At 41.0% G+C, this 14859-nt stretch overlaps 1 protein-coding gene across 10 annotated transcripts in view; it reads left to right on the top strand.

Annotated features, from left to right (window-relative positions):
* The window catches only part of SEMA6D (semaphorin 6D), a 57595-nt gene extending 43048 nt beyond the window's left edge, over nucleotides 1-14547 (top strand). For 2 of the 10 annotated variants that reach the window (XM_065940648.1, XM_065940649.1), the window contains exons 4-19: nucleotides 488-548; nucleotides 652-714; nucleotides 823-924; nucleotides 1150-1240; nucleotides 2134-2253; nucleotides 2925-3013; nucleotides 3742-3959; nucleotides 4059-4190; nucleotides 4505-4660; nucleotides 4752-4925; nucleotides 6230-6370; nucleotides 6465-6542; nucleotides 6966-7066; nucleotides 7425-7481; nucleotides 8964-9131; nucleotides 10836-14547. In XM_065940648.1, coding sequence (XP_065796720.1) covers nucleotides 488-548; nucleotides 652-714; nucleotides 823-924; nucleotides 1150-1240; nucleotides 2134-2253; nucleotides 2925-3013; nucleotides 3742-3959; nucleotides 4059-4190; nucleotides 4505-4660; nucleotides 4752-4925; nucleotides 6230-6370; nucleotides 6465-6542; nucleotides 6966-7066; nucleotides 7425-7481; nucleotides 8964-9131; nucleotides 10836-12124 — 3040 coding nt within the window. In that variant the 3' untranslated portion in view covers nucleotides 12125-14547. The remainder of the gene's footprint in view (nucleotides 1-487; nucleotides 549-651; nucleotides 715-822; nucleotides 925-1149; nucleotides 1241-2133; nucleotides 2254-2924; nucleotides 3014-3741; nucleotides 3960-4058; nucleotides 4191-4504; nucleotides 4661-4751; nucleotides 4926-6229; nucleotides 6371-6464; nucleotides 6543-6965; nucleotides 7067-7424; nucleotides 7482-8963; nucleotides 9132-10835) is intronic. The other 8 variants (XM_065940652.1, XM_065940650.1, XM_065940654.1 and 5 more) reach the window with 8 other exon arrangements.
* The last annotated feature ends 312 nt before the right edge of the window (nucleotides 14548-14859 follow it).

Below are 14859 nucleotides of genomic sequence, written 5' to 3'. Positions count from 1 at the left end.
ATGAAAAACTAATATGTGATTGTGATCAAAAATTGCAAGTAGCCAAAAATATTCACTTGAGAAGAGTCAGCACTGTGTACCAGGAACAAAATACAGCAAAAGCCTTCAGCGGTCCTATTTTATTACTACCGTCAAGAAATCAGACACCACTCTTTATTCCTAAAGCAGCAGGAGAAAAAAAATTTTTTTCTTTAGTCTTTTTTTAACTTGGAATTATTCAAGCAAATATTAAAAGTATGTCTATGCTAATACTGAGTAGTGGTTTGACCCATGCCTGAAGAAAAGGACTTTCTTCGCTCCCTAACCACAGTGATATATAAAAGTATCTCACTAATGAAAAAGTACTCTTTGTTGACTTTGTTGGAGACAGAGAAAATCCAAATGATCTCTGAAACACAATAAAAGCAGCTCTGTAAAAATAAAATAAGAAGCAGCTTAACATTTTTCTGTATTCACATGATATGACTTACTGCCTTGTTTCCAACAGGGATCAAGTTTATACAGTAAACTTAAATGAAATCCCCAAAACAGAAGTAATACCAAACAAGGTGAGCATCTGTAGTTGGCAAATTTATTTGCATTCCCTCAGAACTTGGGTAATGTCCCTCTCCCCTCAATATTTAAAATATTGGTTTTGCTTTGTTCATACAGAAACTGACATGGCGGTCAAGACAACAGGATAGAGAAAACTGTGCTATGAAAGGGAAGCATAAAGTAAGTAAAACAAACATATGCTCACTAGATTGAGTCTGTATGGTGGCTTTAGCCCACGATGTAGGCATATGGAATGTCTAATGGTAGTATCATTGTTACTTTCTTTAGGATGAATGCCACAACTTTATTAAAGTATTTGTTCCAAGAAACGATGAGATGGTTTTTGTTTGTGGCACCAATGCATTTAATCCCATGTGTAGATACTATAAGGTAAGTATATTTTATACAATGTGCTGTTTTTAGTCAATTCTTCTTCCTCTACTGGTATGGTCGAATCCTTTCTTCTGTAAATCCAGTAATTTGTTTTATCTCTAACACTATAAAAGGATAAAGACAGAATTCTTCCCATAGAATTTCAGTACAAATAAAGCAGTATTGCCTTCAAACATGTACATTGAACAGATGTGACACTAGCTATTTATTTTTCTTTTGTAGTTGAATACCTTAGAGTATGATGGAGAAGAAATTAGTGGCCTGGCAAGATGCCCATTTGATGCCAGACAAACTAATGTTGCCCTTTTTGCTGGTAAGATTCTTTAGTGTAATGAATATAAATGATTAATGACATTGAAGGTGCAAGAGGAATTTAAAGGAAGGAAAAAAGCTCATAACTAGAATAGCTACCTTGAAATGGGTGTTTCAAAGACTAAAAGCTATGAACAGATTTTTCAAAAAAGAGGAATTATAAGTGAGCATATTATAGGTATTCTGACACTTGGCTCTGTTGTTAGGCCAATGACCCTGAATAAACTGAAAGTGAAAGTGTTAGTCACTCAGTCGTGTCTGACTCTTTGCTACCCCATGGATTGTAGCCTGCCAGGCTCCTCTGTCAATGGATTTCTCCAGGCAAGAATATTGGAGCCATTCCCTTTTCCAGGGGAATCTTCCCAACCCAGGGATCAAATCTGGATCTCCTGCATTGCAAGCACATTCTTTAACCATCTGAGCCACCAGGGAAGCATTTTTTGAATAAGTCACTTAACTTTTGGTGCTCCCAAGTTCTCATCTATAAGCTTAGATAATACAGGTCAACCTGTCACAAGTTGATTATGAACATCAGGTTTTAGATTTATTTGTGTATATAGCAATGATGTCAGTGAAAACACCCCAAAGGATATAACACACTACATGGGATAACATGGGCTTCCTAGGTGGTGCTGGTAGTAAAGAACCAGCCTGCCAATGCAAGAGACAAAGGAGATGTGGATTCGGTCCCTGGGTTGAGAAGATCCCGGAGGAGAGCATGGCCACCCACTCCAGTCCTCTTGCCTAGAGAATCCCATGGACAGAGGAGCCTGGCGGGCTGCAGCTCATAAGGTTGCAGAGTTGGACACAACTGAAGTGACTTAGCACACACAAAAGGTAACATACTTATGCTACCTGTGGCTGTTTTTATTGAAATTATAACCTTGGTTTCAGATGGGAAGCTATATTCTGCCACGGTGGCTGACTTCTTGGCCAGTGATGCTGTGATTTATCGAAGCATGGGTGATGGATCTGCTCTTCGTACAATTAAATATGATTCCAAATGGATCAAAGGTATCTTTGAAGAGCAGTATTGTGAGATCGCCAAGGGTGGCAGGATGGGTCCATGGGAACAGGAGCCCTGGCATTGGGAACTTCAGTGCATGACTTTATATTGTTAATTTAGAGCCCAGTACAAGCTGCCTTGATTGGCTGCATTAGTGGGAAATGAGGAGACCAGTAGCTATGTCTAGAAAGTAGATTTCTATCTTAGGTGACCTCAAAAAAAAAAATCACCATTCTGTGTACCATTTGCCTAACTAAATGCATGCACTACTCCTTGCCCACTTCCTTCTACATATCCTGGAAAGTTTAACCCTGGGAAAGTTAGTTCATATCTTCAGAGTTATTTTGTTCTTTGGGGTCTAGAAATCAAGATTTTTAATTTTCAACATAAGAAGTTTCCTTTACTAGCTAAATAGGTTAATGAATAAATCTGTTGAAACAAAGACATTTGCAGTAGTTCAGTTCCCTGTAGGCTTTTTCTAGTCCATTAGCTAACATTAAAGACTCTGGGTTCCCTAAAGCTTCAACATACCTAATGGGACTCCTGAAACTCAGTGGCATATCAAAGTTCTTGGCTTGAAAGTAGCAGTGTGATGTCTGTCAGTCATGCCTAGCAGTCGGGATATGATGCTAATTGAATTACCCTTTAGGAACCAGTTTGTTTTCACTTTTTCTTTCAGAGCCACACTTCCTGCATGCCATAGAATATGGAAACTACGTCTATTTCTTCTTTAGAGAAATTGCTGTAGAACATAATAACTTAGGCAAGGCAAGTATATGATTGTGCACTCGTATTGCATGGAATTGAGCCCACGTTGGTTGGGTTTTTGCATGCTTTCCAACACTTAGTGCATTTAGGGCCAAGTACAGAGAGTTTGTGTTGCTTAGCAAGAGAATAGTTGCTGGGAAATAACTGAACAATGGCCAGAGTGGGAACAGCATCCTTGGACCTTGGGAAGGTTTTATTTATTTTTTCCTGTTACTACAAAGAATGTGCTGCAGGCACCCTTGAGCTGTGGATGCTTCTTTAACTCTTTAGAAATCTGTTGATAGCTGTTCTTTCTTAGTGTCAAAGGCAGGATGAAAAGTAAGGGCCCCTGTTCATTGTCGAGTACTTCAGTCCAAGACCATAAGATTCTCAAATATTGCATCCCCTTCTATGCCAGGTTTAAGGATGGTGCGTTTCGTTAACAATATGAGAAGCTAAGTGGGGAATGAAGTATGGGAACAGCTGCCATCCAGCCAGGCAGTTCAGTGGCTCACTTCTTAGGGAGCTTGTTTGGTAGAACAGGAATATGGCCCTCCTTTTTTGTTTTTCTCACAGGTAAATATAGTTTACATTCTTATTCTACAGATCCCTAGAGGGAAGGCTGCCGGAGTCTTTTGAACCACATGTATCTTTTATAATTTTTTGTCCCTCCCTTATCTGGCAGCTTTTTGCTCCTGTTCTCCCTCCATGCTCATGATCCTGTTGCCTTGCTTTTGTTCCCTGGGCAGGCTGTCTATTCCCGTGTGGCCCGCATATGTAAAAACGACATGGGTGGCTCCCAGCGGGTCCTGGAGAAACACTGGACTTCGTTTCTGAAGGCTCGGCTTAACTGTTCCGTCCCTGGAGATTCCTTTTTCTACTTTGATGTTCTGCAGTCCATTACAGACATAATACAAATCAATGGCATTCCCACGGTGGTAGGGGTGTTTACCACACAGCTCAACAGGTGAGAACCGACCCCCGGCGCTTCGGAAGGCACTCTGTGTCTTGTTTGTGGGAACCCAGAATAGGTCCTCTGTGCCCTGATGCGGCGCCTCTTTTCCAGCATTCCTGGTTCTGCAGTCTGTGCGTTTAGCATGGATGACATTGAAAAAGTATTCAAAGGACGGTTTAAAGAACAGAAAACTCCAGATTCCGTTTGGACAGCGGTTCCTGAAGACAAAGTACCAAAGCCAAGGTAGGAAAGCAATAAAGACGGAAAGGATTGCTGTCCTTAACAAAGCCCTCTGGTCCCTGGAAGCATGCATCCTCAGAGAGCAGCTGGCCCGCCTCCCTCTCCAGAAGGGTGTCCCTCTGCGGCCCTGCAGATAGAAGCTCAGTGACTGTCACTCTGAGAGCCTGAATGTGGGGAGCCCACAGAGTTCGTGGAAATAACGTTACCCAGAGGGTTTGGCTCACTCTCCTTCCTCTCTTGACGTTTTCTTCCAGAATAGGCACCTTTTCCCTAGATACAAATTGTGAGGCGGGGAAAACACACTATTTTCCTTTCAGGCCTGGCTGTTGTGCAAAGCACGGTCTTGCTGAAGCTTATAAAACCTCCATCGATTTCCCGGATGAAACCCTGTCATTCATCAAATCCCACCCCCTGATGGACTCGGCCGTCCCACCCATCGCCGACGAGCCCTGGTTCACAAAGACTCGGATCAGGTGAGATTGGGCAGACAGGCAGGCCCGCTCCCGTTCAGTAGTCCCGCTTCCTGCTGGCCCCCTCCCTAACCTGATTCACCTCCTCTGGCAGGTACAGACTGACGGCCATCGCCGTCGACCATGCTGCTGGACCCCACCAGAACTACACAGTCATCTTTGTTGGCTCAGAGGCTGGCGTGGTGCTTAAAGTTTTGGCGAAGACCAGCCCTTTCTCTTTGAATGACAGCGTGTTACTAGAAGAGATTGAAGCGTACAACCATGCAAAGTAGGTGTATTATACCGGAATGCTTTTCGGGACTTCCAGTGTCTATTTCATCTAGTCATTTCCTTTCAGCCCTCTATTTTAGCAGTGGTAGAAATGGGGGTGGTTAGAAGCTAAATCCGGAAAAGGCAATGGCAACCCACTCCAGTACTCTTGCCTGGAAAATCCCATGGATGGAGGAGCATAGTAGGCTGCAGTCCATGGGGTCAGGAAGAGTCGGAGATGACTGAGCGACTTCACTTTCACTTTTCACTTTCATGCATTGGAGAAGGAAATGACAACCCTCTCCAGTGTTCTTGCCTGGAGAATCCCAGGGACAGGGGAGCCTGGTGGGCTGCCATCTGTGGGGTCACACAGAGTCGGAGATGACTGAAGCAACTTAGCAGCAGCAGCAGTCGCTAAATCATGTCCCACTCTTGTGACCCTATTGACTGTAGCCCACCAGGCTCCTCTGTCCATGGAATTTCCCAAACAAGAGTACTGGAGTGGGTTGCCATTTCCTTCTCAGAGGATCTTTGCAGCCCAGGGATGGAAACTAGGTCTCCTACATTGCAGGTGGATTCTTTACTGATTGAGCCACCAGGTAAGCCTCAAATTAGTAGTGGTTTGGCTTATTAGTATTGTGGTTTGTTTGTTTTTCTCACTGAAGTAAAAACCCGGATTTGGTGTTTTCCTGAGTCTCTTAGGGTTTGGAGGGTGGACAGTGATACATTTAAAAATAATTCAGCCCTTGTTTGTCACCTATGGAAAATGAGAATATTTTCCCCACCCCTCTTACCTTACGGATCTATTTCAGGATACTGCATCCGGAACTATGCTACAGCTGGTTGCACATAGACACACACACACATACCCCATAATTCTTGCAACCACTGATATAAAAAATTACGTGAACCATTAAAACAAGTAAGATAGATGAGAGTAATGGAGCAAAGAAGACTAAGAAGAGATCTAGAAATATCTAGCACAGGAAGATTAAAATGCATTAGAACATTATCCTTTTTCTTCCCTGTAGCCTAACTTGCTCTTCACAAGTGCAGTTCCCTTCTATCATCAGAACAGGAAGCCAATCTTTAAAAAAACCTTTGTCCAGCCTGAAATTTAACTAACCATGCCAAGCAGTAGAAGATGAATCACATAATCATTACATCCTAAACTGCGTACTTGCCTAGTTTGCTACTGAGAGTATTCCGTAACACCTCCCCAGCTCTCAGTAGTTGCAAAAACCAAACCTCACTTGCCTCGTATAGTTCCTGTAGCTCTTGACTTACTAAACATCTGTCTTGAAAATGTCTCCCACAATATAGGTGCAATGCTGAAAATGAAGAGGACAGAAAGGTCATCTCATTACAGTTGGATAAAGATCATCATGCTTTATATGTGGCGTTCTCTAGCTGCGTTATCCGCATCCCCCTCAGTCGCTGTGAGCGTTATGGATCATGTAAAAAGTAAGCTGATGTTTCTTTCCTTACCCTGGGTTTTTCAGGATCATGACCTTTGATAATGAGAAAATTCAGGTTTACTCTGTCTGGTTGCATACAGGTCTTGTATTGCATCTCGAGACCCATATTGTGGCTGGTTAAGCCAAGGGGCCTGTGGTCGAGTGAACCCAGCGATGCTGTAAGTACACTTTGTCACATTAACAGAGATCTTCTCCAGATGTGCTTCTGTCTTCTCCAGGGATTCTAAAACTAGGAATTTTAGAAAAATTCCAGTAACACTACTTTGATTTTTTCTTTTCTTTCTTTCCTTTTTTCTGTTTTATCTTGTTGTTGTTGTATGGGAGAAGGAAAAACAAAGAAAATCTGGAGCTATGATAGGGAAAGGAGATTGTAGACAGTATAATACTTAAGGGAAAGGGTTGGATGGTGAGAAAGAAAACAATTCTCTTTTGCTCTCTTAAACTCTCTAGTTACCAAATGTTGAATACAAATATTCATCTTAGCAAGCTATGTTGAAATGTCCATTTTTCTCTCTGCTCATTCTTACTAATCTGTCTGTGTTCTTGGTTCTGCTCTGGTTGTCACTTGTGTTCCTATGAAGGCTGTTAACTGAAGACTTCTTTGCTTTCCATAACCACAGCGCTGGAGGATTTGAACAAGACACAGAATATGGCAACACGGCCCATCTAGGGGACTGCCACGGTAAGACCGAATCTTCCTTTCCCTCCTGGTGCTTCTTTTGGACCACATCTGCACGTGAACATTATTTTACAATCAGCCTTTTATAATGACTGAGGACACATGCCACCTAGCATTTAACTTGAACTTCGCAAAAGCTGAGCTGTTTGATCATGGGGATAAGTTAGAGAAGAATCTTACTTTTTTTTTTTCTTCACCATTTACAATTCTATAGGAAATCTAGAGAAAGGTAGTCTAACCAGTAGGTTCATTTTTTAATTTATAGTCCTTTCTTTTGACTTTTTGAGTTAACTGGAATTCGTAAATTTTTGCTTTCTTTTGGTTACTTCGTACTGATTACTTGTTCCTTTAATTCTTTTAGAAATTTTGCCTACTTCAACTACACCAGATTACAAAATATTTGGCGGTCCAACATCTGGTTAGTTTTTTTCATTTTTTTGAATTAACAAACCTTTTCTTTCCTTCAGTTAAGCATTTTCAGCCCCTTCTCCCCTCCTTTTGCGCAGTTTGGCAGCCCCTCATTTTTGTGCTTTGACTCATAACCCCCTGATGGTCCCAAAGACTTTTTCTTACTCAGCACTTCACCTTGTGTAGCATGTTAACAGTCCATCATTGACCAAGGCACATCCTTTAAGAAAAATCCAATGGATTAACATAGGCTGCATTTCAGCTGCACGCCCGTCCACCTGAGCTTTCTTCTCTCACCCCTGTGCATCGTGAATGTTCCCTGCGGCCATCTATTTTTAATGGATGGCAGAACTTCATTATTTCCCCCTTCTCTCCTCACCTTTCCTAAGACCTAGTATACAAATACACATTTCCCCAAAATGTGTATTTATAAATTTTAGAGATCTTTTTTGGAATGGTTTGTGGTAATCCCTGGAACCTTTGAATGTTGTGATCTCAGTGGTGTGAAAAAGGTTCCCATCGAATGAAGCTGGTTTCTGATGTATTAAGATGTTCACTGGGTTCCCTGTGCCTCCCCGCCCCGCCTTGTCTTCATCTATTCTGGAGTCTTTATCTGTGACTGTTGCACCAGTCTGAATTTGGGTCTCCGGAGTTTTCACTTAAAATCATATGCTTCCATTTTGATGGAAAATCTGCTTGGCAGAACTCAATAATAGACCCTCTAAGAGTTAAGTTACTCCCGATCCTATCGCTGGTTCTAAAATTCACTAGCAGTTTCATTCCTCAGAGGGGAGAAAAAGATGGTAGATCCTATGTATCAGAACATCCTTAATCAGCTCATAAATGCCATTTCTTGTGCATGAGTTGCTTCTTACTCTTTGAAAAAAAAAAAAAACAAAACTCCCTGGGCATTCTGGAAAGCTTCAGTGCTTCCCCATGGACAGTAGGCCTTCAGTGCAGTAGTAATCACAGATGGGGGGGAGGTCTGTGCGAAAGCAGGACAGCCTGTTTGTCAAGTCCAAAATTAAGTGTTTATGCAGAGCCAACCAGGTATTTTCTGATGAAGTTACACTCTAGGTTCCCCAGTGAAAGATATATAGCTTCCAACCATCAGTAAAAATTATTTTTTAAAAATGCGCAAAAAAGAAATGAAATGATGCCGTCCCACAGAAAGATGAGGAAATCACAGTCTTTGGGATTCGTATTACCTTTTCCATGAGTGTCATTAATCACCCCAGAGGTTTCAGTAGGAATATTTTGAGTGTCTTCAAGTTTGAAATCTGCTTAATGTGTCTTTATGATTAATTTTTAGTTTTTATTTTTCCCTTGAAAGAAAGGGATTTGGTGTAATCTCCTTAGATGTGTTTTGATGAAATCCTCGAACAGGCTTTCTCATAAAATTTGCTTAAACTTTACTTGAAAATACAACAGCCCAATCAGAAACAATGGGCTGACACTACCCACGTTAATAAAAATCTGTTTGCCACCACAGACATGGAGGTATCTTCATCTTCTGTTACCACAATGGCAAGTATCCCAGAAATTACACCTAAAGTGATTGATACCTGGAGACCTAAACTGACCAGCTCCCGGAAATTTGTAGTTCAAGATGACCCAAACACTTCTGATTTTACTGATCCTTTTTCAGGTATCCCAAAGGGTAAGGCCTCACCAGGGAACTCATCTCTCACTGAGTGGAAACCTGATTCCTAATATCTCTGAGGAGTGAATGGAAGTGAACCCAGACGGAGCCACCTCTGCTATTATCACCGCCTCCACTGGCCGCAGTCTCTCTGGTTTTCTGTGGTTATGTGGAGTGCATGACAGAGGTGGAAAGCTGAAAGGGTTGGTGAAACAGCCACTCAGACAACCTAATCCATGTTGGCTTCTGTCTGAAGAAGCTGGACCCTGCTGGATATCAGAAAATGCCGAGGGACACCCGGGCAACATCCCAAAACAAAACTCATTAATTGCAAATATCCTGATACTGGCTGTTTTTTTTAGGAGCCTTTCCCAGTCTTTTGTTTAGCTCCTGTTTATAATGTGATCTGAGAAGTATTGATATATGCCAGGCACCAAGTTGTTTGAATACCACAAGCAATAAAACATAACAGAGCCCTTGTCCAGAACTATCATTTTCGGCCCATAATAGAAGCAGTTATCAAATAGCTGCCTGTTGAATTACCTTATTAGATCTAAGACTCTAGGGGGAAAAAAATCTATTCTGTAGTGCTTACTAAACTGTGGTATCAGGTTTCCAACCAGTTTTTATGGCAGTGCATTGTCATTTATGATTTACGTCTGTTGATTTTGGGTTTTTATGTTTTCATTGTAAACAATTTTATAATCATTCTTCCTCTTTTATTTTCTTTCATGATTCCGTTTCTACTTTTCTTTGTCTTTCACATTACCACTGCCCTCAACATTGATTAAAAACAGCTAATGTTTGAAGGCCTTAGTACTAACCTAGAGCAACAGAATCTTCAATTCACTCTGACTTACCTTATTCTGGGATAGCTGTGTTTATAGCATGTAACAGACTTGGATACCTCTTAAACTAACATATCTAGATGTCTGTGGTTGCATTAAAAAAAAATAATTACAAACTAATTCACTCTTCTTCTTCCAGTCTAATTTAAATATTTCCTAAAATATCTCAAAACAATTGGATAATATCATTTAACTCTAATACATAGTATACTTCCTTAGACTGTCTGGATTTTTTTCATAGCAGACAATTCAAGATTGCTTCACTCCAAGATGGAATGAAAAAAAAAGCAAACAGGAAAGGTTGTATTTGTAGCTAACAATGACTAAGCAGATGCTTTTAGTTTGTGAACAAATTATGTAGTTTCATGCTAATTAAGAAGAGCATAATTGCATTAGCATAATTATTTTAGCAAAATGTGTATATATACAGATTCATACATTTCCCTAATCCCAGTAGCTGCCCTTTAATCCTGATTTATGAATTAAGAGAAAATCATGAGAAAGAAAAACATTTTATGAATTTTAAATGGGCCAGTCAGAAAATATATAATTTCTAGCCCTAATTTTTAGATAGAAACGCTTAAAATTTTGTATGTTATATAACAACTATTTAAGAGGGATTGGAAGGGAAAAAGACTAATACATAATACAGATCAATGGAAGAGTTATCCTTTATTTGTAGCAATTGTAAGTGTCTCTGGGGACCCTGTTGTGATTAAAGAAAAAAATATGTGATTTGGGACTCCACCTCACTCTCCAAGATAAGCATATGGACCATGTGAAGGTAGTGTTGATTCAAGGCAAGCCATTTGCTGGCTGATACTGTTTTAAAGAAGCTCCTCACTCAGACTCTTTTCCTGTGTGTCTATTGCAGGTGTACGATGGGAAGTCCAGTCTGGAGAGTCCAACCAGATGGTCCACATGAATGTCCTCATCACCTGTGTCTTTGCAGCTTTTGTCTTGGGTGCATTCATTGCAGGTGTGGCAGTCTACTGTTACCGTGACATGTTTGTTCGGAAAAACAGAAAGATACATAAAGATGCAGAATCTGCCCAGTCATGCACAGACTCCAGTGGAAGTTTTGCCAAGCTGAATGGTCTCTTTGACAGCCCAGTCAAGGAATATCAACAGAATATCGATTCTCCCAAATTATATAGTAACCTGCTGACCAGTCGGAAAGAGCTGCCACCCAATGGAGATACAAAATCCATGGTCATGGACCATCGAGGCCAACCTCCAGAGCTGGCTGCTCTCCCCACACCTGAGTCTACACCCGTGCTTCACCAGAAGACCCTGCAGGCCATGAAGAGCCACTCAGAAAAGGCCCATGGCCATGGAGCTTCGAGGAAAGAAACCCCGCAGTTCTTTCCTTCTAGTCCTCCAGCACATTCCCCACTAAGTCACGGGCATATCCCCAGTGCCATTGTTCTTCCTAATGCTACCCATGACTACAACACTTCTTTCTCAAACTCCAATGCTCACAAAGCTGAAAAGAAGCTTCAAAACATTGACCACCCTCTTACAAAGTCATCCAGTAAAAGAGATCACCGGCGTTCTGTGGATTCCAGAAATACCCTCAATGATCTCCTGAAGCATCTAAATGACCCAAATAGTAACCCCAAAGCCATCATGGGAGACATCCAGATGGCCCACCAGACCCTAATGCTGGATCCCGTGGCACCTATGTCCGAGGTCCCGCCCAAGGTCCCTAACCGCGAAGCATCTCTCTACTCTCCTCCCTCAACTCTTCCCAGAAATAGCCCAACCAAGCGAGTGGATGTTCCCACCACTCCTGGAGTTCCGATGACTTCTTTGGAAAGACAGAGGGGTTATCATAAAAATTCCTCCCAGAGGCACTCTATATCGGCTATGCCTAAAAATTTAAGTTCACCAAATGGTGTTTTGTTATCTAGACAGCCTAGTATGAACCGCGGAGGGTACATGCCCACCCCTGCAGGGGCAAAGGTGGACTATATTCAGGGAGCACCAGTGAGTGTTCACCTACAGCCTTCCCTCTCCAGACAGAGCAGCTACACCAGTAATGGCACCCTTCCCCGGACGGGACTGAAAAGGACACCGTCCTTAAAACCTGACGTGCCACCAAAGCCTTCATTCGTTCCTCAAACCACCTCTGTCAGACCACTGAACAAATACACTTACTAGGCCTCAAGTCTGCCCTTCCTCGTGTGGCTTTATCCTGTCTGTGTTGTTGAGAGGATGATATGGTAAGGGTACCTTCAGAGACCCGCTTGTATTTCAAGAGAACCAAGTGGCCAAAGAAACTCTTCCTAACTTTGGCAACATCAGAACTTGCCATATGTAGCTACTGCAGCAAGGCGTCTGTGTACTTGCCTGAAAACAAAGGAAGGTGCTGGTCATTCCATTTCTTTTGTTTGAAGCTAAAGAGATGTGGCTCTGAGGGGCTACCTGTAACCAGTATAAAGAGCTGATACAGTGCTCAGAAGACTCTGTCTGTGAGCAAATACTTGAAAATGGGTTCAACTTAGACTGCCATTTTGTGTGGTCTTCCCATTAAATGTGAACATTTCAATATGTATGCATTCACCTTGCCTCTTGCACAAATGTAAAAAAAAAAAAAATGGTAATGTCTCAAAGAAACGAACGTGTAGATTACCAAACAATTTGCTAAAAATTCAGTCTTTGACCCAAACTGTAGCATCTTTTTCATGTGTGGCATTTTTTTCCCATGCCACCAAGGAACTGTGTTGCGTGTGCATGTATGTGTGTGTGTGTGTGTGTGTGTGTGTGAGTGTGTGTGTGTTCTGTCCACACTAGCATTTGTTTAGGTGCCCATTGCATCTTTTTGTGCTGTGGAGTTGTTTACATCGTGCATGACTGAACAAGAGACAATAATTTCTTCCCACAGCAGTCCATTGGGTTCAGCTTTGAGAAAGAAAACCAAGACTGATTTTGACAGTCAAAATGATTAACTCGACTTCCATGTCACCCAATGCCAGAATGTAAGAGTACTAAGTAATTTTCTGCTGCTATTCACTGAAACTTCTATTACAGTCTTGCCAGCTTAAGGGGATAGAGATGTTAAGCGGTATCCTTGATTTATCCACCAGTTTCAGTAGTAAAATTCACCAGTCCACTGTGAATCCAAGCCCCAATGACTCTATTAACCTTGGACACACTAACAAGGTTTTATTTTTATTGTGTTTGGTTTCTCCCCTGTGGTAAAATTCCTCTTGTTTTAACTCCCTTCTAACCCCAAGAAGGGGAAAAAAAAAAAAAAGAACCACACAACACACAAAACAGAAGACAAAAGAAGGGAATGTGAGAGGGTCGTGATTGGCTTAACAGAAACAGTCTATGAAAGCCTAACAGTGGTGCAATCATGTTGTCTATGTTGTGTGATGTGAGAATTTTCTCCTAAGTCATGCAGGTAACGACAGTATACTGTAAATATTACATGTGAGTTTACCTGAATCTGTGCATTTTGTGCCTTATTCATGAAAATGATAGAAGTACTCAAATATGTCAAGTGTTTTCAGTATAGCACATCATTTACTGAGTGCCAGTTGTACATGTTTTTCAACCAGCACTTGAAAAGACTTTTCAAAAAAATCGTAACAACAGCCTAGAACAATTAACTGTAAAACAATCCATCCAGATAGCCGCATTACATCCTTTGCCATGATAAACATTCCACTCCTGCTTTCACTAAGGATGAATCAGTGATAATGTGAAGTCAAATGAGGTTTCCCGGGTAATGTGACACCTGCAGAAACCATATAGAGTCATTTATTCGTAGTTTTGCAGAAGCCACTTACAGTTGATGATGTGCAACCCTGACGACTGTTTCAGTTAATATGCTGCACACCACGGTTTATTGAACCTCATCTAGAAAGTATCAAGGCAGAGGAATGCTCCTGACTTAGTCAGACAAATAAGTTCAACTGATTTCCTGTGATAATATCTATTACTTGGGGGAGGATGGGTTGCAAAAGACCAGAGCATTTTTATACAGAATGTAGAATACGGATGCAGTTATTCTTTTTCTTTGAGAATATTGTTTTATAAAGAACATGATTCCCTGAGGTCTCTGGAAGCTCAAAAGCTAAAACTTCTGTTTTTGCAACACGTCAGCTTTGAAACTAAAATATTACAGATTGATAATAGATTAAACCAACCAACGATAAACACTACTCAGTTCACCACCGACAAACCTGTTTGAATTCACCCTGCCAATATTAATCCCGGCGCGCGGAAAATGGAACAGTAACTGTATGTGAACCCGGATAACATTTTGTAACATTGTGCTGCCTTGTAGTTTGTAATGTGAGTTCTATCAGTATTTATGTTGAGATTTCTAACATAAAATCTAGTCTCTATCCTGTTAATTTAATTTTTAAATGCTTTATTCATTTGTGCAAAGGTAAACACAGATTGTATCTTTTTTAATGGTACGGCATAAAAAGTAACCCTAAAGTGAAGTGGCTCTATACTGTTTTATAGAGTACTTTAACATGTATAGATATCTTGTAAACTTGTATTGTGGATGTGTAAATAATATGTACTTTGGGTTTTTAACACCGCATGTAAAGTCAAAATAAAATATACAAATCATTATATTCTGCCTCTAGATGTGGAAGAGGTTTATAAGGTGTCATATTTTTAAATATCTTTAAGTCAGTCAACACCAGTGAGAGCTTCTTTTAAAGTATACCAAAATATTCTTACCTAGAATACTTGCCAGCAAGTCATGGTTATAACACATTGCTCTTCTTGGAGGCCAATGCTGATCATCAGAGCCCCTGAAAACTGTACACGACAGAAAACCAAGTGAACTGTATTATTTAACAGTCAGATTCTTCAGGCCAACATCCCAGTGGCTCAACTTGTCCACATATTGCTAGTTCAACAGGCTTTTT

Source organism: Muntiacus reevesi, chromosome 7, assembly GCF_963930625.1.
Source record: "Muntiacus reevesi chromosome 7, mMunRee1.1, whole genome shotgun sequence".
NCBI classification, from domain to species: Eukaryota; Metazoa; Chordata; class Mammalia; order Artiodactyla; family Cervidae; genus Muntiacus; species Muntiacus reevesi.
Note: the sequence above shows the minus strand (reverse complement) of the source record. Positions and strands in the feature narration are given on the sequence as shown.